The sequence below is a fragment of the Myxine glutinosa genome, chromosome 9 (assembly GCF_964187855.1).
Source record: "Myxine glutinosa chromosome 9, kmMyxGlut1.1, whole genome shotgun sequence".
NCBI classification, from domain to species: Eukaryota; Metazoa; Chordata; class Myxini; order Myxiniformes; family Myxinidae; genus Myxine; species Myxine glutinosa.
Window position 1 is genome coordinate 146,830,354 of NC_136269.1, and position 24,179 is coordinate 146,854,532.

The window sequence follows — 24,179 nt, forward strand, 5'->3', positions numbered from 1 at the left end:
GACCCAAAACACCCCGAAGACCCAAAACACCCCGAAGACCCAAAACACCCTGAAGACCCAAAACACCCCGAAGACCCAAAAACACCCTGAAGACACAAAATAATCACGAAGACCCAAAACGCCCTGAATACCCAAAACACCCTGAAGACCCAAAAGAGATGGAAGACCCAAAACACCCTGAAGACCCCCAACGACCCAAAAGACCCTTAAATACCCTGAATAACCAAAAGACCCTTAAATGCCCTGAGGAACCAACATACCAAAAGACCCTTAAAGACCCAGAGGAACCAAAAGACCCTGAAGACCCAAAACACCCTGAAGACCTAAAAGCCCATGAAGACACCAAAGACCCAAAATACCCCGAAGACCCAAAACACCCCAAAGACCCAAAATATTCTTAAAGGCCCAGAGGATCCAAAAGACCCTGAAGACCCAAATGGCCCTGAAGAACCAAAACACAATGAAGACCCTAAAGACACCGAAATGGTCAAAGTCGTCTATCCCTCTGAAACGACGTTTCACGCTAGTAGTATTAATTTGTAATTGGAATGATGAATGTTGCTGTTTGGAATGAATATATAGAGATATTGAGTTTAAAACAGAATGAGGAAATGACGTTTACTAACAGAATTACTAACAGAGTCTAAATTTTTCTATGTCCAACTTTTTGGGGATCGCCACTATGAGCCAAGCAAAAATAGAACGCTGGTCCTGAAGCTCACCTGGATCAGGAGCAACAGTCACACAATCCCCGCACAGACCCGGCAGACCCTAAGATTTTTAATGCAGTCTTACTCACTAAACAATCAATGTGCTCACTAAACATCAACCTACTCACTAAACATCAAACTACTCACCAAACATCAATGTGCTCACTAAACATCAAACTACTCACGAAACATCAAACTACTCACTGAACATCAAACTACTCACTAAACATCAACCTACTCACTAAACATCAAACGACACTAAACATCAATGTGCTCACTAAACATCAACCTACTCACTAAACATCAAACTACTTACTAAACATCAAACTACTCACTAAACAGCAAACTACTCATTAAACATCAATGTATTCACTAAACATCAAACTACTCACTAATCAAACTACTCACTAAGCATCAAATGACTCGCTAATCAAACTACTCACTAAACAGCAAACTACTCATTAAACATCAATGTATTCACTAAACATCAAACTACTCACTAATCAAACTACTCACTAAACATCAAACTACTCATCAATCAAACTACTCACTAAACATTAAACTACTCACTAATCAAACTACTCACTAATCAAACTACTCACTAATCATCAAACTACTCTCTAAACATCAACCTATGATTGCAACATACATGTGGCATGTGGATGTGGGATGCAATATACATGTGGGATGTAAATGGATGCATAAATGTGGGATGTGGGATGCAATATACATGTGGGATGTAAATGGATGCATGAGTGTGGGATGTGGGATGCAATATACATGTGGGATGTAAATGGATGCATAAATGTGGGATGTGGGATGCAATATACATGTGGGATGTAAATGGATGCATGAGTGTGGGATGTGGGATGCAATATACATGTGGGATGTAAATGGATGCATAAATGTGGGATGTGGGATGCAATATACATGTGGGATGTAAATCGATGCATGAGTGTGGGATGTGGGATGCAATATACTTGTGAGATGTGGGATGCAAAAATACATGTGGGACACAAAAGTGTGGGATGTGGGATGCAATATACATGTGGGATGTAAATGGATGCATGAGTGTAGGATGTGGGATGCAATATACCTGTGAGATGTGGGATGCAAAAATACATGTGGGACACCTAACTGTGGGATGCGGGATGCAATATACATGTGGAAAGTAAATGGATGCATGGGTGGCGTTGGGGTGATGAAGAGGCCAGTGATATGTAAATGACCACGAAAGAAATGTTACAACAGAAGAAAAGCATACAGGAGGAATAACAGATGAAAGCTTTGAATGATAAACTGGTGATGACGGAACATGTGAATAAGTGTACATTTGTATTGGCTGGACGAAGGTGTTATACACACCTGCTTGCTGAAATTTCAGCTTTCTGTCGTGCGTTTGCTGCAGCTTTCTGTGCCCCCTCCACTGCACGTGCCACTTTGTCACGCACCTTGCGCGCCCTCATCGGGATAAGTCTCTGGCGCCGGGACCCAGACACCAGCAGGTTGTGTCGATACTTGCCTTCTTCCATCTTGTTGCCAGGCAATGTGGTTCGCCCATATCCGTGTCGATGGTTGCCGAGCCAGCTACCCTCGTACTTGAAGCCGTCGGAGCGCTCTGCCATGCCGAGGCCTGTCCGTCGGTCCGACCGCCACTCACCCAGGTAAATCTTTATAATGAACATGAGGAGAGCGAGAGAGAGAGAGTGAGAGAGTGAGAGAGTGAGAGAGTGAGAGAGTGAGAGTGAGAGAGAGAGAGAGAGAGAGAGAGAAAGAAAGAAAGAAAGAAAGAAAGAGAGCTTGAGCTTTCCACAAAGCCATGTGCACAATGGTATTTCTTGTGTTTAATGTATTTTACATACCGGCACATCTATCTTTCCAATCATTTATAAATGTAATATCTCTTTGGGTACCTTTTTACCTGCATAACTGCAGATTGGAATTTTGAGAGAGCACCAGCACACGACAACCTAATCTGTGACAGTTGCGTTCAGGTATATGTAAGGTATGCAAATAAACTGAACAGTCAGCTTTAGTTTCAATTTAAACAGGTAGCATATGTAGGATGGTACATCTTCCATGCCCTCTTGTGGGACAGGTGATGAATATGTATCTCTATACTTGTAGAGTTGATTAACAACATATCGCGCTTATTCCTTGGGGTACCCGACCTGATGTTATTCTTATGTTACGTTCTTCCTGAGAAACACACAGAACATGATGTGGACGATCAAATGACGTCAATATTCTCCTCGGTCACCTCTGTGGCTGTTGCGTCCATCGGCTCATCAGCAGCATCAACCCTTACTGGCAAAGACATGGCCCCCTCGCTAGCCATTGAGCTCGACTCGCTTGCCATGCTCATGGGGGTTTCGCTGCGGGCCAGGGATGTTCGTGACGTCGAGCGGCGGAAGTGTAGCGCATCAAGTAATGAGCGCCGAGAACCAGACAGAGAGCGGGAGCTGCCAGAGCTCGGTCCCGTGGACGTTTTGCCCTCCGCCCGTAGGGTGAGGGCGAAGCCGCAGTGGACGGCAAGAGGTGCAGACAGGGTAGAAGCAGCTTGGGTCAAAGGTGGGTCTTTGAAGGTGTTCTCAGAGGCAGATTCCACGGTGGGTGAAGTGGGTATGCTGCCGTTGGCATGCTCGCTGCGGAGCGAGGAGAGAGACGTACCCATTGGAGAATAGACCACCGAGGCAAGTCCATAAGGTATACTCTGTCGCACACCATATCCTTGTCTCATTCCACCTATCCATTGGCCTTGGTACGTTCCTGAAACCAGAAAGTGTCAGTTAATGGATGGGAGCATAAATTACATGGTATCAGTTGCACAATAAATGCTCCGATGGAATAAATCATTTAATAAGTACCAAACAATGGCATCATCTCCAAAGTTATATTACAGCATCTCCATTCACCTGATTCACCACCTTGGATCACTTGTGCAGACAATTTAGAAATTACTTAAAGATTCTTGTTTCTACTCTTAATCCAATTGTGGTCTTTTTGTTGCCCAATGGCTCTCATTGTGTGCACCACAGAACTATTGAGAGAAATAATATAATCGCTAATTTCAGCACACAATTAGCAATTCCCATGGGCGGAACAGGAAGTAAGAAAAGTAGCTAATTTCAGCACACAAGTAGCAATTCACATGGGCGGAAAATGAAGTAAGAAAAGCAGATAATTTCAGCACACAAGTAGCAATTCACTTGGGCAGAACAGGAAGTAAGAAATGCAGCTAATTTCAGCACACAAGTAGCAATTCACTTGGGCAGAACAGGAAGTAAGAAATGCAGCTAATTTCAGCACACAAGTAGCAATTCACTTGGGCAGAACAGGAAGTAAGAAAAGTAGCTAATTTCAGCACACAAGTAGCAATTCACATGGGCGGAAAATGAAGTAAGAAAAGCAGATAATTTCAGCACAAAAGTAGCAATTCACTTGGGCAGAACAGGAAGTAAGAAAAGTAGCTAATTTCAGCACACGAGTAGCAATTCGCATGGACAGAACAGGAAGTAAGAAAAGTAGCTAATTTCATCACAAAAAGTAGAAATTCACACGGACAGGACAGGAAGTAAGAAAAGCAGCTAATTTCAGCACAAAAGTAGCAATTCACATGGGCAGAACAGGAAGTAAGAAAAGTAGCTAATTTCAGCACACAAGTAGCAATTTACACGGGCGGAAAATAAAGTAAGAAAAGCAGCTAATGTCAGCACAAAAGTAGCAATTCACATGGGCGGAAAATGAAGTAAGAAAAGCAGCTAATTTCAGCACACGAGTAGCAATTCGCATGGACAGAACAGGAAGTAAGAAAAGTAGCTAATTTCATCACAAAAAGTAGAAATTCACACGGACAGGACAGGAAGTAAGAAAAGCAGCTAATTTCAGCACAAAAGTAGCAATTCACATGGGCAGAAAATGAAGTAGGAAAAGCAGCTAATTTCAGCACATGAGTAGCAATTCGCATGGACAGAACAGGAAGTAAGAAAAGTAGCTAATTTCATCACAAAAGTAGCAATTCACATGGACAGGACAGGAAGTAAGAAAAGCAGCTAATTTCATCACAAAAGTAGCAATTCACATGAACGGAACAGGAAGTAGGAAAAGTAGCTAATTTCAGCACAAAAGTAGCAATTCACATGGGCAGAACAGGAAGTAAGAAAAGTATCTAATTTCAGCACATGAGTAGCAATTCACATGGATGGAACAGGAAGTAAAAAAAAGTAGCTAATTTCACCACAAAAGTAGGAATTCACATGGGCAGAAAATGAAGTAAGAAAAGCAGCTAATTTCAGCACAAAAGTAGCAATTCACATGGGCAGAACAGGAAGTAAGAAAAGTATCTAATTTCAGCACATGAGTAGCAATTCGCATGGATGGAACAGGAAGTAAAAAAAAGTAGCTAATTTCACCACAAAAGTAGGAATTCACATGGGCGGAAAATGAAGTAAGAAAAGTAGCTAATTTCAGCACAAAAGTAGCAATTCACATGGGCGGAACAGGAAGTAAAAAAAGTAGCTAATTTCAGCACAAAAGTAGGAATTCACATGGGCGGAAAATGAAGTAAGAAAAGTAGCTAATTTCACCACAAAAGTAGGAATTCACATGGGCGGAAAATGAAGTAATAAAAGTAGCTAATTTCAGCACACGAGTAGCAATTCACATGGGCGGAACAGGAAGTAAAAAAAGTAGCTAATTTCAGCACAAAAGTAGCAATTCACATGGGCGGGACAGGAAGTAAGAAAAGTAGCTAATTTCATCACACAAGTAGCAATTCGTATGGGCGGAACAGGAAGTAAGAAAAGTAGCTAATTTCATCACACAAGTAGCAATTCACATGGGCAGAACAGGAAGTAAGAAAAGTAGCTAATTTCATCACACAAGTAGCAATTCACATGGGCAGAACAGGAAGTAAGAAAAGTAGCTAATTTCATCACACAAGTAGCAATTCACATGGGCGGAACAGGAAGTAAGAAAAGTAGCTAATTTCTTCACACAAGTAGCAATTCGCATGGGTAGAACAGGAAGTAAGAAAAGTAGCTAATTTCATCACACAAGTAGCAATTCGCATGGGTAGAACAGGAAGTAAGAAAAGTAGCTAATTTCAGCACATGAGTAGCAATTCGCATGGGTAGAACAGGAAGTAAGAAAAGTAGCTAATTTCAGCACATGAGTAGCAATTCGCATGGACAGAACAGGAAGTAAGAAAAGTAGCCAATTTCATCACACAAGTAGCAATTCGCATGGGCGGAACAGGAAGTAAGAAAAGTAGCTAATTTCATCACACAAGTAGCAATTCGCATGGGTAGAACAGGAAGTAAGAAAAGTAGCTAATTTCATCACACAAGTAGCAATTCGCATGGGTAGAACAGGAAGTAAGAAAAGTAGCTAATTTCAGCACATGAGTAGCAATTCGCATGGACAGAACAGGAAGTAAGAAAAGTAGCCAATTTCATCACACAAGTAGCAATTCACATGGGCGGGACAGGAAGTAAGAAAAGTAGCTAATTTCATCACACAAGTAGCAATTCGCATGGGTAGAACAGGAAGTAAGAAAAGTAGCTTATTTCAGCACACAAGTAGCAATTCACATGGGCAGAACAGGAAGTAAGAAAAGTAGCTAATTTCAGCACACAAGTAGCAATTCGCATGGACAGAACAGGAAGTAAGAAAAGTAGCTTATTTCAGCACACAAGTAGCAATTCGCATGGGCAGAACAGGAAGTAAGAAAAGTAGCTAATTTCATCACACAAGTAGCAATTCACATGGGCAGAACAGGAAGTAAGAAAAGTAGCTAATTTCATCACACAAGTAGCAATTCACATGGGCGGAACAGGAAGTAAGAAAAGTAGCTAATTTCTTCACACAAGTAGCAATTCGCATGGGTAGAACAGGAAGTAAGAAAAGTAGCTAATTTCATCACACAAGTAGCAATTCGCATGGGTAGAACAGGAAGTAAGAAAAGTAGCTAATTTCAGCACATGAGTAGCAATTCGCATGGGTAGAACAGGAAGTAAGAAAAGTAGCTAATTTCAGCACATGAGTAGCAATTCGCATGGACAGAACAGGAAGTAAGAAAAGTAGCCAATTTCATCACATGAGTAGCAATTCGCATGGACAGAACAGGAAGTAAGAAAAGTAGCTAATTTCATCACACAAGTAGCAATTCGCATGGGCGGAACAGGAAGTAAGAAAAGTAGCTAATTTCATCACACAAGTAGCAATTCGCATGGACAGAACAGGAAGTAAGAAAAGTAGCTAATTTCAGCACACAAGTAGCAATTCGCATGGACAGAACAGGAAGTAAGAAAAGTAGCTTATTTCAGCACATGAGTAGCAATTCGCATGGGTAGAACAGGAAGTAAGAAAAGTAGCTAATTTCAGCACATGAGTAGCAATTCGCATGGGTAGAACAGGAAGTAAGAAAAGTAGCTTATTTCAGCACACAAGTAGCAATTCGCATGGACAGAACAGGAAGTAAGAAAAGTAGCTAATATCAGCACACAAGTAGCAATTCGCATGGGCAGAACAGGAAGTAAGAAAAGTAGCTAATTTCAGCACACAAGCAGCAATTGACATGGGCGGAACAGGAAGTCAGAAAAGTAGCTAATTTCAGCACACAAGTAGCAATTCACATGGGCAGAACAGGAAGTAAGAAAAGTAGCTAAATTCATCACACAAGTAGCAATTCGCATGGGTAGAACAGGAAGTAAGAAAAGTAGCTTATTTCAGCACACAAGTAGCAATTCGCATGGACAGAACAGGAAGTAAGAAAAGTAGCTAATTTCAGCACACAAGCAGCAATTGACATGGGCGGAACAGGAAGTCAGAAAAGTAGCTAATATCAGCACACAAGTAGCAATTCGCATGGGCAGAACAGGAAGTAAGAAAAGTAGCTAATTTCAGCACACAAGCAGCAATTGACATGGGCGGAACAGGAAGTCAGAAAAGTAGCTAATTTCAGCACACAAGTAGCAATTCACATGGGCAGAACAGGAAGTAAGAAAAGTAGCTAAATTCTTCACACAGGTGGCAATTGCCATGGGCAGAACAGGAGGTAAGAAAAGCAGCTAATTTCAACACAAAGGTAACAATTTGCATGGACAGAACAGGAAATAAGAAAAGCAGCTAATTTCAACACACAGGTAGCAATTTGCATGGGCGGAACAGGAAGTAAGAAAAGCAGCTAATTTCAACACACAGGTAGCAATTCCAATGGGCGGAACAGGAAGTAAGAAAAGTAGCTAATTTCAGCACACGAGCAGCAATTCACATGGACAGAACAGGAAGTAAGAAAAGTACATAGCTAATTTCAGCACACAAGTATCAATTCACATGGGCGGAATAGGAAGTAAGAAAAGTAGCTAATTTCAGCACACAAGTAGCAATTCACATGGGCGGAAAATGAAATAAGTAAAGAAGCTAATTTCAGCACACGAGTGGCAATTCACATGGGCGGAACAGGAAGTAAGAAAAATAGCTAATTTCAGAACACAAGTAGCAATTCACATGGGTGGAACAGGAAGTAAGAAAGGTAGCTAATTTCAGCACACAAGTAGCAATTCACATGGGCGGAACAGGAAGTAAGAAAAGTAGCTAATTTCATCACACAAGTAGCAATTCACATGAACGGAACAGGAAGTAAGAAAAGTTGCTAATTTCAGCACACAAGTAGCAATTCACATGGGCGGAACAGGAAGTAAGAAAAGTAGCTAATTTCAGCACACAAGTAGCAATTCACATGAACGGAACAGGAAGTAAGAAAAGTAGCTAATTTCATCACACAAGTAGCAATTCACATGAACGGAACAGGAAGTTAGAAAAGTTGCTAATTTCATCACACAAGTAGCAATTCACATGAACGGAACAGGAAGTAAGAAAAGTTGCTAATTTCATCACACAAGTAGCAATTCACATGAACGGAACAGGAAGTAAGAAAAGTTGCTAATTTCATCACACAAGTAGCAATTCACATGGGCGGAACAGGAAGTAAGAAAAGTAGCTAATTTCATCACACAAGTAGCAATTCACATGAACGGAACAGGAAGTAAGAAAAGTTGCTAATTTCATCACACAAGTAGCAATTCACATGGGCGGAACAGGAAGTAAGAAAAGTAGCTAATTTCATCACACAAGTAGCAATTCACATGAACGGAACAGGAAGTAAGAAAAGTTGCTAATTTCAGCACACAAGTAGCAATTCACATGGGCGGAACAGGAAGTAAGAAAAGTAGCTAATTTCATCACAAAAGTAGCAATTCACATGGGCAGAACAGGAAGTAAGAAAAGTAGCTAATTTCATCACAGAAAGTAGCAATTCACATGGGTGGAATAGGAAGTAAGAGAAGTAGATAATTTCATCACACAAGTAGCAATTCACATGAACGGAACAGGAAGTAAGAAAAGTTGCTAATTTCAGCACACAAGTAGCAATTCACATGGGTGGAAAATGAAGTAAGAAAAGCAGCTAATTTCAGAAAAACAGGTGGCAATTCGCATGGACAGAACATGAAGTAAGAAAAGCAGCTAATTTCAACACACAGGTAGCAATTCACATGGACAGAACAGGAAGTACGAAAAGCAGCTAATTTCAACACACAGGTAGCAATTCACATGGACAGAACAGGAAGTACGAAAAGCAGCTAATTTCAACACACAGGGAGCAATTCGCATGGGCGGAAAAGGGAAGTAAGAAAAGTAGCTAATTTCAACACACAGGGAGCAATTCGCATGGGCGGAAAAGGGAAGTAAGAAAAGCAGCTAATTTCAACACATAGGGAGCAATTCGCATGGGTGGAAAAGGGAAGTAAGAAAAGTAGCTAATTTCAACACACAGGGAGCAATTCGCATGGGCGGAAAAGGGAAGTAAGAAAAGCAGCTAGTTTCAACACACAGGGAGCAATTCGCATGGGCGGAAAAGGGAAGTAAGAAAAGTAGCTAATTTCAACACACAGGGAGCAATTCGCATGGGCGGAAAAGGGAAGTAAGAAAAGCAGCTAATTTCAACACACAGGGAGCAATTCGCATGGGCGGAAAAGGGAAGTAAGAAAAGTAGCTAATTTCAACACACAGGGAGCAATTCGCATGGGCGGAAAAGGGAAGTAAGAAAAGCAGCTAATTTCAACACACAGGGAGCAATTCGCATGGGCGGAAAAGGGAAGTAAGAAAAGTAGCTAATTTCAACACACAGGGAGCAATTCGCATGGGCGGAAAAGGGAAGTAAGAAAAGCAGCTAATTTCAACACACAGGGAGCAATTCGCATGGGCGGAACAGGAAGTAAGAAATGCAGCTAATTTCAACACACAGGGAGCAATTCGCATGGGCGGAAAAGGGAAGTAAGAAAAGTAGCTAATTTCAACACACAGGGAGCAATTCGCATGGGCGGAAAAGGGAAGTAAGAAAAGCAGCTAATTTCAACACACAGGGAGCAATTCGCATGGGCGGAAAAGGGAAGTAAGAAAAGCAGCTAATTTCAACACACAGGGAGCAATTCGCATGGGCGGAAAAGGGAAGTAAGAAAAGTAGCTAATTTCAACACACAGGGAGCAATTCGCATGGGCGGAAAAGGGAAGTAAGAAAAGCAGCTAATTTCAACACACAGGGAGCAATTCGCATGGGTGGAAAAGGGAAGTAAGAAAAGTAGCTAATTTCAACACACAGGGAGCAATTCGCATGGGCGGAAAAGGGAAGTAAGAAAAGCAGCTAATTTCAACACACAGGGAGCAATTCGCATGGGCGGAACAGGAAGTAAGAAATGCAGCTAATTTCAACACACAGGGAGCAATTCGCATGGGCGGAAAAGGGAAGTAAGAAAAGTAGCTAATTTCAACACACAGGGAGCAATTCGCATGGGCGGAAAAGGGAAGTAAGAAAAGCAGCTAATTTCAACACACAGGGAGCAATTCGCATGGGCGGAAAAGGGAAGTAAGAAAAGCAGCTAATTTCAACACACAGGGAGCAATTCGCATGGGCGGAAAAGGGAAGTAAGAAAAGCAGCTAATTTCAACACACAGGGAGCAATTCGCATGGGCGGAAAAGGGAAGTAAGAAAAGTAGCTAATTTCAACACACAGGGAGCAATTCGCATGGGCGGAAAAGGGAAGTAAGAAAAGCAGCTAATTTCAACACACAGGGAGCAATTCGCATGGGCGGAAAAGGGAAGTAAGAAAAGCAGCTAATTTCAACACACAGGGAGCAATTTGCATGGGCGGAAAGGGAAGTAAGAAAAGCAGCTAATTTCAACACACAGGGAGCAATTCGCATGGGCGGAAAAGGGAAGTAAGAAAAGCAGCTAATTTCAACACACAGGGAGCAATTCGCATGGGCGGAAAAGGGAAGTAAGAAAAGTAGCTAATTTCAACACACAGGGAGCAATTCGCATGGGCGGAAAAGGGAAGTAAGAAAAGCAGCTAATTTCAACACACAGGGAGCAATTCGCATGGGCGGAAAGGGAAGTAAGAAAAGCAGCTAATTTCAACACACAGGGAGCAATTCGCATGGGCGGAAAAGGGAAGTAAGAAAAGTAGCTAATTTCAGCACATGAGTAGCAATTCGCATGGACAGAACAGGAAGTAAGAAAAGTAGCTAATTTCAGCACACAGGTAGCAATTCCCATAGACAGAACAGGAGGTAAGAATAAATAAATAAAAATCCCTTAAATGTTGCTTGATCAGCCTTGAATAAAAGGAAAAACTGATGTTTCGGGCCTCACCCTTCATTGGAGCAAAACAGAGAACAATGGGGGCTGAGTTTACACGCAGTTTGAACTTCTGCCTCCATTGGTCTATTTTTTGCTCTGACAAAGGGTAAGGCCCGAAACATCAGTTTTTCCTTTTATTCAAGGATGATCAAGCAACAATTAAGGAAATTTTCATCTATTCCATCGAGAAAAGCCTCAAGTCACAGATAGATGATGATAAAAGATGTCTTACCTCCATCCCCATAGGTCTCGGTGCCATAACCATCCTGGACGCCGGCGCTCCATGTGCCTTCATACTTTGCTCCGCTGGCCGGGCTGCTTCGTGAACCATAACGACCTTTCACCCCGTGCGTCCACTCGCCCCGGTACTCCCAGCGGCCCTTCGACTCGACGCCCAGGCCGTGACGTTTGCCTTGGGCCCAGTGGCCAGCATAGGTGTTCCCACTGGGCCACGTGTATACGCCGGCCACCTGTTGGTCAGAAGGATTGCATTTGGACAGCACCGTTTATTAGCTTGCACTTGTGAAGAGAAAACAGGGTTAAGCATTCGGATGCGTACGTCGTGTGTGCGTGCGTACGTGTCTGCATTTAAAAAATCCATTTTCTCGTCAACCGTTTGTCCGATTGGCACAAAATTTTACCATAGGAGCGCCTCCGCCTGTATAAATTTTTTATTCAGAATTATGACGTCATAGGTCACGTGGTACGGATGCCATCTTGGGAAAACGTTGCACCTCTATATCTCCCAAACCAATGGAAAAATCAATGGAAAACAATTGAAACATGTCTCATTGTCAAGTACTCCCCATGGGGAATAAGATATGTTAATGATGATGCCATAGGTGCCTCCATTTTGACGTCATAATTCGACAAGTAGAACACTTGATCTGATCAGTATGAAAAAAAGTTTCCTGTGCAACTTTTAGACCGATGAACACAAAATTTTCAGAATATGAGCGGCTCCTCCTGTAGAATTGTTCCAATGATAATTATGACGTCATTGGTCACGTGGTACAGGCGCCATCTTGGAAAAATCGAAAAACGTTGCACCTCTATTTCTCCGAAACCACTCCATGGAAAAAATTTAAATATGGCTCAATGTCAAGCACTCTCCTTGGGGAATAAGATAGGTTAATTATGATGTCATCAGTACAGTAATAATGACGTCATAATTCGGCAAGTGCAACGCTTGATTTGATCAGTATGATTTTTTTCTCTGCAATTCTTGGACCGATTGACACGAAATTTTCACCATAGGAGCGCCTCCTCCTGTATAATATTTTTATGATAATTATGACACCATAGTTCAGCGGTAAAGGCGCCATCTTGCAAAAACCGAAAAACGTTTTACTCTTATATCTCCGACCGCGCTCCACGTAAAAAATTGAAACATGGCTCGTTGTCAAGTACTCCCCATGGGGAAAAAGATATGTTAATGATTATGTCATTGGTGCCTTAATTATGACGTCATAATTCGACAAGTACAACGCCTGAATCGATAATAATAATAATAATAATGCATTTATTTTATATAGCGCTTTTCAGGGAGCCCAAAGACGCTTTGACAGAGTGCAAAACATAATGCATAGCTAAACATTTAAACAATAGCAAAAACAAGAATCAATAGGGAAATATTCAAAGCAAAAAGGAGGGAGAAGGAGAAGAGGTAGTCAGGGGTTAAATGCTGTGGGTTAAATGTTGAATGCAGTGTTGAACAGGTGGGTCTTGAGTGATGTTTTGAATGTGGTGAGTGAGGAGGAGTCTCTGATGGTGTGAGGTAGTGAGTTCCAGAGGCTGGGAGCAGCGATGGAGAAGGCCCTGTCCCCCCAGGATCTGAATTTGGTCCGGATGGGGGGGGGGGTCAGGAGGTTGGTACCAGCAGAGCGGAGGTTGCGGTTGGGAGTGTGTCTGGAGAGAAGGTCAGCCAGGTAGGATGGGGCCAGGTTATGGAGGGCTTTGTATGTCAAGAGGAGGATTTTGTACTGGATTCTCTGGGAGATGGGGAGCCAGTGAATCTTGTAAAGGACGGGGGTGATGTGGTCACGGGTCCGGGAATGGGTGAGTAGACGGGCAGCGGTGTTCTGATAAGTAAAGAAATGTTTTTTTTCTGAGCAACTGTTGGTCCGATGGACACTAAATCCTCACCATTGGAGCGCCTCCTCCCATATAATTTGTTTAATGATAATTATGACATCATTGGTCACGTAGTACAGGTACCATCCTGGAAAGAACGAAAAACTTTGCACCTCCATATCTTCGAAACCTCTATATGGAAAACAAGAAAAAGCAATCAGAGATTGCAGACCCTCGCCAGGATGTGTTTTAGTGTTTTAGTGTTTTTTAAGGCTTTTGTGTCAAAACAAATATGGCGGCCGAAACACGTTACCGATGACGTCATCATTAAAAAAAAAATCTCCATTAAATTTATCCCCAGGTGATGCTCAATAAATTTCATCTTGATTGGATGAAGTTCTGTACTTGTCGAATTATGACGTCCTAATGGAGGCACCTATGACATCATCATTAACATATTTTATTCCCCATGGAGAGTTCTTTAAAATGAGCCATGTCTCACTTTTTCGATGCAGCGCTTTCGGAGATATAGAGGGGAAAAGTTTTTCAGTTTTTCCAAGATGGCGGCCGATGACGTCATCATTTATTTTTTTTAATAGCAAAAATCTTTGAAAGTATTCTCCTCTTAAACTGCTTCACCGATCAACGCAAATCTTTAACTAATTGATCAACTACCCATGGTAAATATACTTTGATAAAAGTGACATCATCAGTCACTGGTCTGACAGCCATATTGGATTAAAAAAAAACAACCTTAAAAAACAGAAGACTTGGCTTGCGCGAAGTCCTACTCAAGACTGCACAGGGTAAGTATTCTCTGAATACCATCTAGTCTTTAATTCATTCAGTTACCCCACAGCACACCCAAGCGGTGAGAATGTCTTGCAATTCATTCAGTTAACCCGCATCACACCCAAGCGGTGAGAATGTCTTGCAATTCATTCAGTTACCCCGCATCACACCCGAGCGGTGAGAATGTCTTGCAATTCATTCAGTTACCCCGCATCACACCCGAGCGGTGAGAATGTCTTGCAATTCATTCAGTTACCCCGCATCACACCCGAGCGGTGAGAATGTGCCTCGTGCTTCAATCGGGATCTAAATCCCTTCGGTTATCAATCAGATTTTATTTATCTTCCATTTGATCCCCAAGACGTTTTATAACCAAACCGAATGTAACATGATGATGATGGCAGAAACTCGATGCACAAACGGACCGCTTAAGGCAGGAAATAAAACAAAGAGATGAAAGGAACAAAAACGGTACAAATCTTCCAATTCAACTGGATTTCTAAGGTGCCACGGTCGATCACCATTCACATAAACAAACAACCAGGTGAGTGAGGTGGGATGCCTTGGTGGTCCGATGGAAAGACGAACTCACAGAGAGCTCATTGAGGAGTGGAAATCAGTGGTGAGTAAGACGGTCAGAGCAACATACGGCGTGTCCAGGACAAAGGGACAATGAGAGCTTGAGAGACGTCCTGTCGTCGTCTTTGTCTCTCTATCTGACGCCCTCTTGGTGTCCAAGAACAACACTCGGTCTGTGTGCCTGAGTCCTGAGCAATCTTGGTAATAAAGCAGCAACTTAACACCAACTATTGCCTTCACCGAGTCACATGGGGGCAGCGGTGATTATTCCTTTGAGGAATTTATTATTACCTCCGTCACCGAGGGTGGATGAGGTTATGTTTTCACCCCTGTCTGTCTGTTTGTCCGTTTGTGAACAAGATATCTCAAAAAGTTGTGGACGGATTTGGACGAAATTTGGCAAGATGTAGCGTATGTGACAAGGACGAAATAATTCGATTTGGTGAAGATCCGGATCCGGCTACTAGAATTATTTTAAGCAATTCTTCACCATTGGGAGATGGGGCCAAAAACGATCTATAGCAGAATATCTCAAAAAGTTGTGGACGGATGATTTTGATTAAATGTGATTCTGTATTGTGATTTTGTGGTATTCTCTGGCATACAAAACGTAAACTGTTCACCTGGCAGAGGTATGCTCTCTACTGAGTGCCGTCCTAGTTGTTGCATTGAGTTCGGGTTTCGGAATAAACCCGTGTTTTGTGACAATAAGCCTTCTGTGCTCTTCCCTTCTCATGCGCTCAAATTAACCACCATAATCGGGAGGTCGCCTTGGCAGTAAGCTGGTTCGACCATCCGTCATGGCTGATCTTAATTGCCAAGGAAACGACAATATATATATATATATATATATATATATATACGTATATATATATATATATATATATATATATATATATATATATATATATATATATATATATATATACGTATATATATACACATACATACATACATACATACATACATACATACATACATACAGTCACATGAAAAAGTAAGTACACCTCATGTAAAGTTTTGACTTTTTCAACATATTTCAACATACAGCTATTTGATCTTCATTTCAACAATATTGATAGATAAAGGTGATATAATGTAACAAATATCATGAAACATTTACATTTTGTAGTCCATTGTATAATTTAAATAAACGTAAATGCAAATTTCGCATGTGGAAAAAGTAAGTACACCCTTGGCTCTAATAGGTGGTATTGCCCACTTTGGCAGAAACAACCTGTCAAATAACGCACAAAGGGAAGGTTGGGGTTGGGGAAGGGTTGGGGTTGGGGTAGACGTTTCTTATAACTGTCTACCAGTCTCTGACATCGACTGGGAGAAATTTTTGCCCACTCCTCCATGCAGATTTCTTTCAGCGGTGCGATGTTTGAGGGGTTTCTTGCATGCACAGCTCGTTTCAAATCCCCCCACAACATCTCGATGGGATTTAGATCCGGGCTTTGAGTTGGCCATTCCAGAACCCTCCATTTCTTTCTTTTCAGCCGTTCCTTGGTGGATTTACTGGCATGTTTAGGGTCATTGTCATGTTTCAAGGTCCACCTTCGGTTGAGCTTTAACTTTCCGACAGATGGCCTCCCATTATCCTCAAGCACCCTCTGGTACAATGAAGAATTCATCGTGGATTATATGATGGTGAGCTGCCCAGGCCCTGATGCAGCAAAGCTGCCCCAAACCATAATATTTCCACCACCATGCTTTACAGTTGGTATCAGGTTCTTGTGGTCAAATGCTGTCTTTGGTTTTCGCCAAACATGTCTTCTGGTACTGTGGCCAAATAGCTCTACCTTTGACTCATCTGTCCAGAGCACATTGTTCCAGAAGTGCTGGTCTTTGCCTCGGTGTTCATTGGCAAACTTCAGTCTGGCCCTGATGTTCTTTCTGGACAGCGAAGGTTTCCTCCTGGCACACCTCCCATGTAGATCAAATTTGTGCAGCCTCTTTCTAATGGTAGACTCGTGCACTTTGACATCAACAGTGGGAAGAGCTACCTGTCTTTTAACATCTTGCCGTCTGCTCTCGGGCTGAACTTGCTGGGGCGGCCTGGCCTGAACAATTTGGCAGTTGTATGGAATCTTCTCCACTTGTAGATGATCTTCCGGACAGTCGAATGATTGATTTCAAATTGTTTGGAGATCTTTTTAAATCCCTTCCCAGACTCATAGGCATCTATAACCTTCTTTCTGAAGGCCTCAGAGAGCTCTTTTGATCTCGGCATGGTGACGCCACACACTTCAACAACAAAGAGCAAAACAAACTAAATGTCTGAGGTTTAAATAAGACAGGTTCCTCCAAGATCCTCTCTAACGATGTTCTAATCATTTGCACCTGAGCTGGTGCCCCTGATTCTAATTCTAGGTATTTGAAGTAGTGATAAATGTGGGGGTGTACTTACTTTTTCCACATGCGAAATTTGCATTTATGTTTATTTAAATTATACAATGGACTACAAAATGTAAATGTTTCATGATATTTGTTATATTATATCACCTTTATCTGTCAATATTGTTGAAATGAAGATCAAATAGCTGTATGTTGAAATATGTTGAAAAAGTCAAAACTTTACATGGGGTGTACTTACTTTTTCACGTGACTGTATATCTATATATATAAAGCAGTAAAGTATGTTTGTTTGTTTGTCCTCTTATAACTCGAGAACTACTCATCGCAGAGAAAAACCAAAGGCATATTCGGAATCAGTACGTCTCAGAGCAACGACAGCACACCTTAAAATTTAAAAAAAAACTTCGGGTTTTAAAATTAGCGTATTAGCGCAGAAACGCTAGCAGAAGAGGGAGGGAATCGAAGGGAGGGAGCGCAGCACTCCCTCTAGCGCTTCGCAGCGCCAGCGCTTCTGTTAGCGTAATGGCGGAACGCGCTTTGATGGGCGGGGTGTATGGCGTTCATGAAATGGTCGAATGCGGAAGTGCTTGAAGCCGTTGCGAGCGACTCGCACGATCTCTTGTCATGGTCCACAAGATTATCACAGAGACGTGCAGCTTCCAACATTACGAGATATGATCGAGACCTAACTTTTGAGACCGGTCCCAGCCTTCTAGGCCCCGTGGTTGGTTCAGACGACCCCGACAAAGGACGTGTTGGATTTTATCGCGAGCCGATTCGAGCGCCGACGTGCCGGCGAACAAAACCAGTCATATCTTTTTAACGCGTGGATCGATTTTTACAAAATAAACTTTTTCTTGAAGGGCTGAACCGTGCGCTCACAACGATACCGAGTTTGACCCTGGGAGAGCCGTTTTGCTCCGGCAAAGGCGCCTTGTTGTCCGTGATGACCATGTCGTGCTGCATAGATTACCATAAATTATAATATACTAGGGCGTGCCCGTACGTGGGTGCTTGCCCGTACGTGCTTGCCCGTACGTGCGTGCCCGTACGTGGGTGCAAAAAAACATGCGTGCAAACAACAACAACAAAAAAAAACTTTGAAACCACGTGGCAGTAACGACCACAGAACCCCCCCCCTCTATTTACATGAAATGGTTTGGTCCATTCGCAAAGCCAAAGCGAACGGCTTGCGAGTACGGTAGAACCCCCCCCCCCCTCTATTTACATGAAATGGTTTGGTCCATTCGCAAAGCCAAAGCGAACGGCTTGCGAGTACGGTGACCATACCTTGGGAACCACTTGTCCGATTAATTTCAAACCTTGAAAAGGCACATCCTCGGGTCCCCAGCAATATACCTGGCAAGTTTCAAGTATATCGGACCCGTGGTTGTCGAGAAACAGCGGTCACAGACACACACACATACACACACACATACACACAGAGATTACTGGAATTATAGATAGATTACCGGCGGCGCGTTCCGTGACGTCACGGCTCACTTAATTGCAATTATCTCTGGGATTCCTTGGCCGAATCGTACCAACTTCTATATATATATAAAGCAGTAAAGTATGTTTGTTTGTCCTCTTATAACTCGAGAACTACTCATCGCAGAGAAAAACCAAAGGCATATTCGGAATCAGTACGTCTCAGAGCAACTACAGCACACCTTAAATTTTAAAGAAACTTCGGGTTTTAAAATTAGCGTATTAGCGCAGAAACGCTAGCAGAAGAGGGAGGGAATCGAAGGGAGGGAGCGCAGCGCTCCCTCTAGCGCTTCACAGCGCCAGCGCTTCTGTTAGCGTAATTAGCGTATTTCGGAACGTTAATTTTTCAACTTCATTATTCGGAATCAGTACGTCCCAGAGAAACTTCGTAATGTTAATTTTTCAACTTCATCCGATTGACATGGGACCAACGGCATGTGACAGAGAGTGAAACATACATGCTACATTTATTTGACGACAATGAGTTCCGACTTCCGGGTTCGTGCCGCCAACCCTGTTAGGCGCCTCTTGCGGCACACAGGGAATTACCAGTGAACTGGTACTCAATTTGCCGACCGCGGCAGGATGACAGGCTGAGACAAACCCCCCTGGTGTTAAGGGGGAGGAGGAGGGGAGGGGGAAGAGGAGGGAGGGGAACGGGGGGGAGGGGGGGAGGGGGGAGGGAGGGGGGGGAGGGGGAGGGGGAGGTTAAGGGGGGGAGGGGAAGGGGGAAGGGGGAGGGGCCCTTCTTCCCCCGGGCACCCCCACACCCTCCCCTCCCCCCTCCCCCCCTTCCCCCTCCCCCTCCCCCCTGTAACCCTCCCCCCTCCCCCCCCTTCCCCCTCCCCCTCCCCCCTGTTCCCCTCCCCTCCACTTCCCCCTCCCCTCCTCCTCCCCCGCCCGGCAATGCCGGGTACTTCTGCTAGTATATATTGTTATGAATTTTGGTAGAGCAACATCTAGAGCGAGGTAGATCTGATAGGTAGGTATTCGACTGTCGTGACAGGGACTCTACATGTAATAAGTTCTTGATGTTTAGGCGTTTGTCGGGGTAATATGTATGATTGTGGATCTACCTGGAGATTCGGGTGTTAAATAGTGAGGGATTAAAGGTAACGCCCCTGTGAGTTTCACCTAGTAGTCAAACCTTTGTCCATTATGGCACTCCAAACCACATAAACATTAGTTAGGTCCTTAGCGCAACATTAAATAATTCCTTTCCCTGACAATGACTTCGGAACAAACGGACAGGAAACCAGGCCAAAACCACCGCCACAATTGGCCGCCACCGTTTACACCTCCAAGGCCTACAAACCTCGCCTGGCACGTGTTATAACACAAGGACCGCGGGGGTCGGGGACGGGAGAGTGGAGTGATGCCGCAGAGGGCGTGACCTGGGCGAGCCGGCGAGTTGGGAGGTTTTTTATTGGCTGAGGAGTGCGCAAATGTGACGTCATCGGCCAGAGATATGATCGACGGTCGGACGCCTTTTGGGAGGAGTTGGCACTGAGAGTTGGCACTGAGGAGTTGGCACTGAGAGTTGGCACTGAGAGTTGGCACTGAGAGTTGGCACTGAGAGTTGGCAGCTGGCACTTGGCACTTGGCTGCCAGCACTCCCGCGCCAGCACTCCCGCAGAGAGTCGAGTCAAGTGGAGTCGTTTGCTTTGTGCAGCCCTGCGTGGGACCTTTGGAGCAAGGGAGCTCGTGATGTGGGTGTGCCGTTGAACCGACGAGGCCTGGTGGTGCTCGGGGCCGTGGAACTTGGAGCGAGGCGTGCCGCGGGACGAAAGGAGCCGGGTGTTGGACGGCGGCCACCAAGACGACAAGGACGAGATAAGGCCGTACCCGCGAATACACTTTGCATAAAACTAAAAGACATGTTATTTTCATATTCATCTCCCTCGTATCGTGTTTGGAATCTGTTGTGCGTGGGATCCCAATTTAGGCTTATTAGAGTTACTAGGGCATGCCCGTACTATATATATATATCTAAAATTATATCCCCCCCCCTCTATTTACATGAAATGGTTTGGTCCATTCGCAAAGCCAAAGTGAACGGCTTGCGAGTACGGTGACAATCCCCCCTTCTATGTACATGAAATCGTTTGGTCCATTCGCAAAGCCAAAGCGAACGGCTTGCGAGTACGGTGACAATCCCCCCCCCCCCTCTATTTACATGAAATGGTTTGGTCCAAAGCGAACGGCTTGTGAGTACGGTGACAATCCCCCCCCCCCCCCCTCTATTTACATGAAATGGTTTGGTCCAAAGCGAACGGCTTGCGGAGTTTGGTAAAGAAATCGCCATAGCTCGGTAACTACTTCTCCGATTAATATGAAACCTTGAAAAGGCACATCCTCGGGTCCCCAGCAATATACCTGGCAAGTTTAAAGTATATCGGACCCGTGGTTGTCGAGAAACAGCGGTCACAGACAAACACACAGACAAACACACAGACAAACACACAGACAAACACACACACACACAGAGATTACTGAAATTATAGATAGATTACCGGCGCGGGCTTTTTCACTGTCTTTACTTTTCAATAATAAATCCTTATATTATTTTCTGTATATATCTGAACGCAGTCTCCTGGGTGTTGATTTTAATAGATAAGGCTGCGGAGCTTGCTGTGTCCGCCATTCCGCGCGTTTAACTTTGTGTTGATTTGGAATCCGCCATTGAGTTTTCGCCTCGGGAGTGTAAAGCCTCGCAATCGGCCATCCGCAACTGTGGTGTTAATCGCGGTTGCGTAACAATATATACATATATATTGTTGTGGATTTGTAATTGTTGTAAAGATCACCCTTTGTAAATGTCATGATCGTTGTAAATACCTCCATAATTGTAAAGGTCAAAGGTCGTCCCCTTAATTAATTCATCGCATACTCCTAGCCAATGTTAAGCCCTTCTAAGTAGTTATCTCTTTATTCTATGTGTGTTTAAGGCTCTGTTGGCCATTAATTGACACTCCATTGCATCGAATCAAATAAGAATAGCTCCCCTTCAATAATTACATTTCCCAGCCCAAACTCCCTCTCTGGATAAAGCAGCTTCACAAGCGTGGGGGGCGCGCCCTCTCATTTCGCTGCAAATAGTGAATATGTGCTCCGTGCTCTGCTTGAACAGGAGGGGCGGGGTCGCCGGGAAGAGGCAAGCCCAGGGCGTGCCACGAGGGGCGGGGCTGTTCAGCCCCATGCCCAACTAAGGGAACAAGCCCGTAGCTCGCCACGAGGGGCGCGCCGTTCGGCGCCATGTCCAAATAAGTAGGCAAGCCCGTGGCATTGCCATATAAGGTCACAGAGCACGGGGGGAGGGCGGTACCGAAACCGACGAGGGCGTGTCACACCCGAGCTTGAGGATGAGATATGGGTGCGAAGATCGCGCAAGAGAGAGATGAGTGAGGGAGCCCCATGAGCAGTTCTGCAGAGGGAGTTCTGAAGTGAGAGTTCTGTGAAGGGAGTTGCTTGAAGGTTCATGGGAGTTGGACAAAGTAGGTACAAGGTCGGTGAGAAGGCATGAACGAGAGGCGTGATCTAGCAAGACTGAGAGAGAGAGACGTGAGGGGTGCCTGTATTGCGGCAATAGGCCGATACCCTCTAGGCCAGCGGTCGGGAACCTATGGCTCGCGAGCCATATATGGCTCTTCCGGTGACGGCATATGGCTCCCAGACAATTTTGAGTTGAAAAAAAAAAAAATCAGTTTGGAACTGATTTTAAAATACTTGTGATATTTCTTAATAATACTGTGTCATTTTAAAGTAAACAGAAATTAGTTTTGAAGATAAATTTCACGGGTCACGGGTCACCCGTGGGTCGGGTCGGGAACCAATGGCTCGCGAGCATGTCCGCGTCATTGTAAAGGTGAAGAAATCAATTTTATCAGATAGCCAACTAGTTTATCCGCTTCAACCCTTGTAACGGAAAAGATGGCGAAAAGAAAAAAAGACGATGATTACCGTGCATTCCAGGCTGCGTGGACAGAGGAATTTGCATTTGGTGAGAGAGCAGGATCTGCGGTATGTCTAATATGCAATGATAAAATTGCATCGATGAAACGGTCAAATATAAAGCGGCACTTCGATACGCACCATGCTTCATTTGCATCGAAATATCCAGCGGGGGACAGCAGGAAAAGGGCATGCGAGGAGCTACAGCGGAGAGTGCAGACGAGTCAGCAGCAACTACGTGTGTGGACCAAGCAAGGTGACGGGAATTCCGCTAGCTTTGCGGGTGCTTTGGCAATAGTAAGGAATGGAAAGCCATTCACAGATGGCGAGTATGCCAAAACATTCATGCTTGATGTGGCCAATGAACTGTTTGATGACTTCCCAAATAAAGACAAGATAATCAAACGAATAAAAGACATGCCCCTGTCAGCAAGAACTGTGCACGATCGTAGCATCATGATGGCAAATCAAGTCGAGGAAACACAAATTAAGGACATAAACACCGGGACATACTTTTCTCTCGCGTTAGATGAGTCAACAGACGTTAGCCATCTATCTCAGTGCAGTATAATTGCCAGGTATGCTGCAGGTGACACACTGCGTGAGGAAAGCTTGGCTGTTTTGCCAATTAAAGGGACAACAAGAGGAGAGGATTTATTCACGTCTTTCATGGAGTTTGCTAAAGAAAAAAAACTACCGATGGATAAACTTATTTCTGTCTGTACTGATGGTGCACCCTGTATGTTGGGGAAGAACAAAGGATTTGTAACGCTTCTCCGTGAACATGAAAAGAGAGCCATCCTAAGTTTTCATTGCATCCTGCACCAGGAGGCGCTTTGCGCTCAGACGTGTGGCCAGGAGCTTGGTGAGGTGATGTCGCTGGTCATTCGAGTGGTCAACTTTATTGTTGCCCGAGCTTTAAATGATCGCCAGTTTAAAGCTCTGTTAGAAGAAGTTGGGAATCATTATCCCGGTCTGCTTTTACACAGCAACGTGCGTTGGTTGTCAAGGGGGAAGGTGCTCAGCCGTTTTGCAGCTTGCCTGAGTGAAATCCGGACTTTTCTTGAAATGAAAGGCGTCAAGCATCCTGAGCTAGACAACACTGACTGGCTCCTGCAGTTTCACTATCTCGTGGACATAACTGGCCATCTGAACCAGCTCAATGTGAAAATGCAAGGTATTGGAAATACAATCTCATCCCTTCAACAAGCAGTGTTTGCATTTGAAAGCAAGCTGGAAGTCTTTCTCAGGGACATTGAAACAGGTCGTCTTCTGCACTTTGAAAGACTGCAACAATTTAGAGATGCATGCTTAGCAAGTGACTCCACTCAACATCTGGATCTCCAGCAGCTAGCTGGCTTTACGTCCAATCTCCTGCAGTCATTCAAAGCACGTTTTGGAGAATTTCGTGCGCGCACTGGTCTTTTCAAGTTCATCACTCATCCACATGAGTGTGCAGTGGACAAAATCGACCTGACATGCATCCCCGGGGTCTCTATCGGAGACTTTGAGCTGGAAGTTGC

At 43.9% G+C, this 24,179-nt stretch overlaps 1 protein-coding gene across 1 annotated transcript in view; it reads right to left on the reverse strand.

The window, feature by feature from the left end:
* Positions 1-24,179, reverse strand: part of LOC137434824 (junctophilin-1-like) — a 145,285-nt gene that overhangs the window by 110,571 nt on the left and 10,535 nt on the right. Inside the window, exons 2-4 of the mRNA XM_078785143.1 lie at positions 11,642-11,879; positions 2,971-3,479; positions 2,076-2,380 (exon numbers count right to left, since the gene is read on the reverse strand). Coding sequence (XP_078641269.1) covers positions 2,076-2,380; positions 2,971-3,479; positions 11,642-11,879 — 1,052 coding nt within the window. The remainder of the gene's footprint in view (positions 1-2,075; positions 2,381-2,970; positions 3,480-11,641; positions 11,880-24,179) is intronic.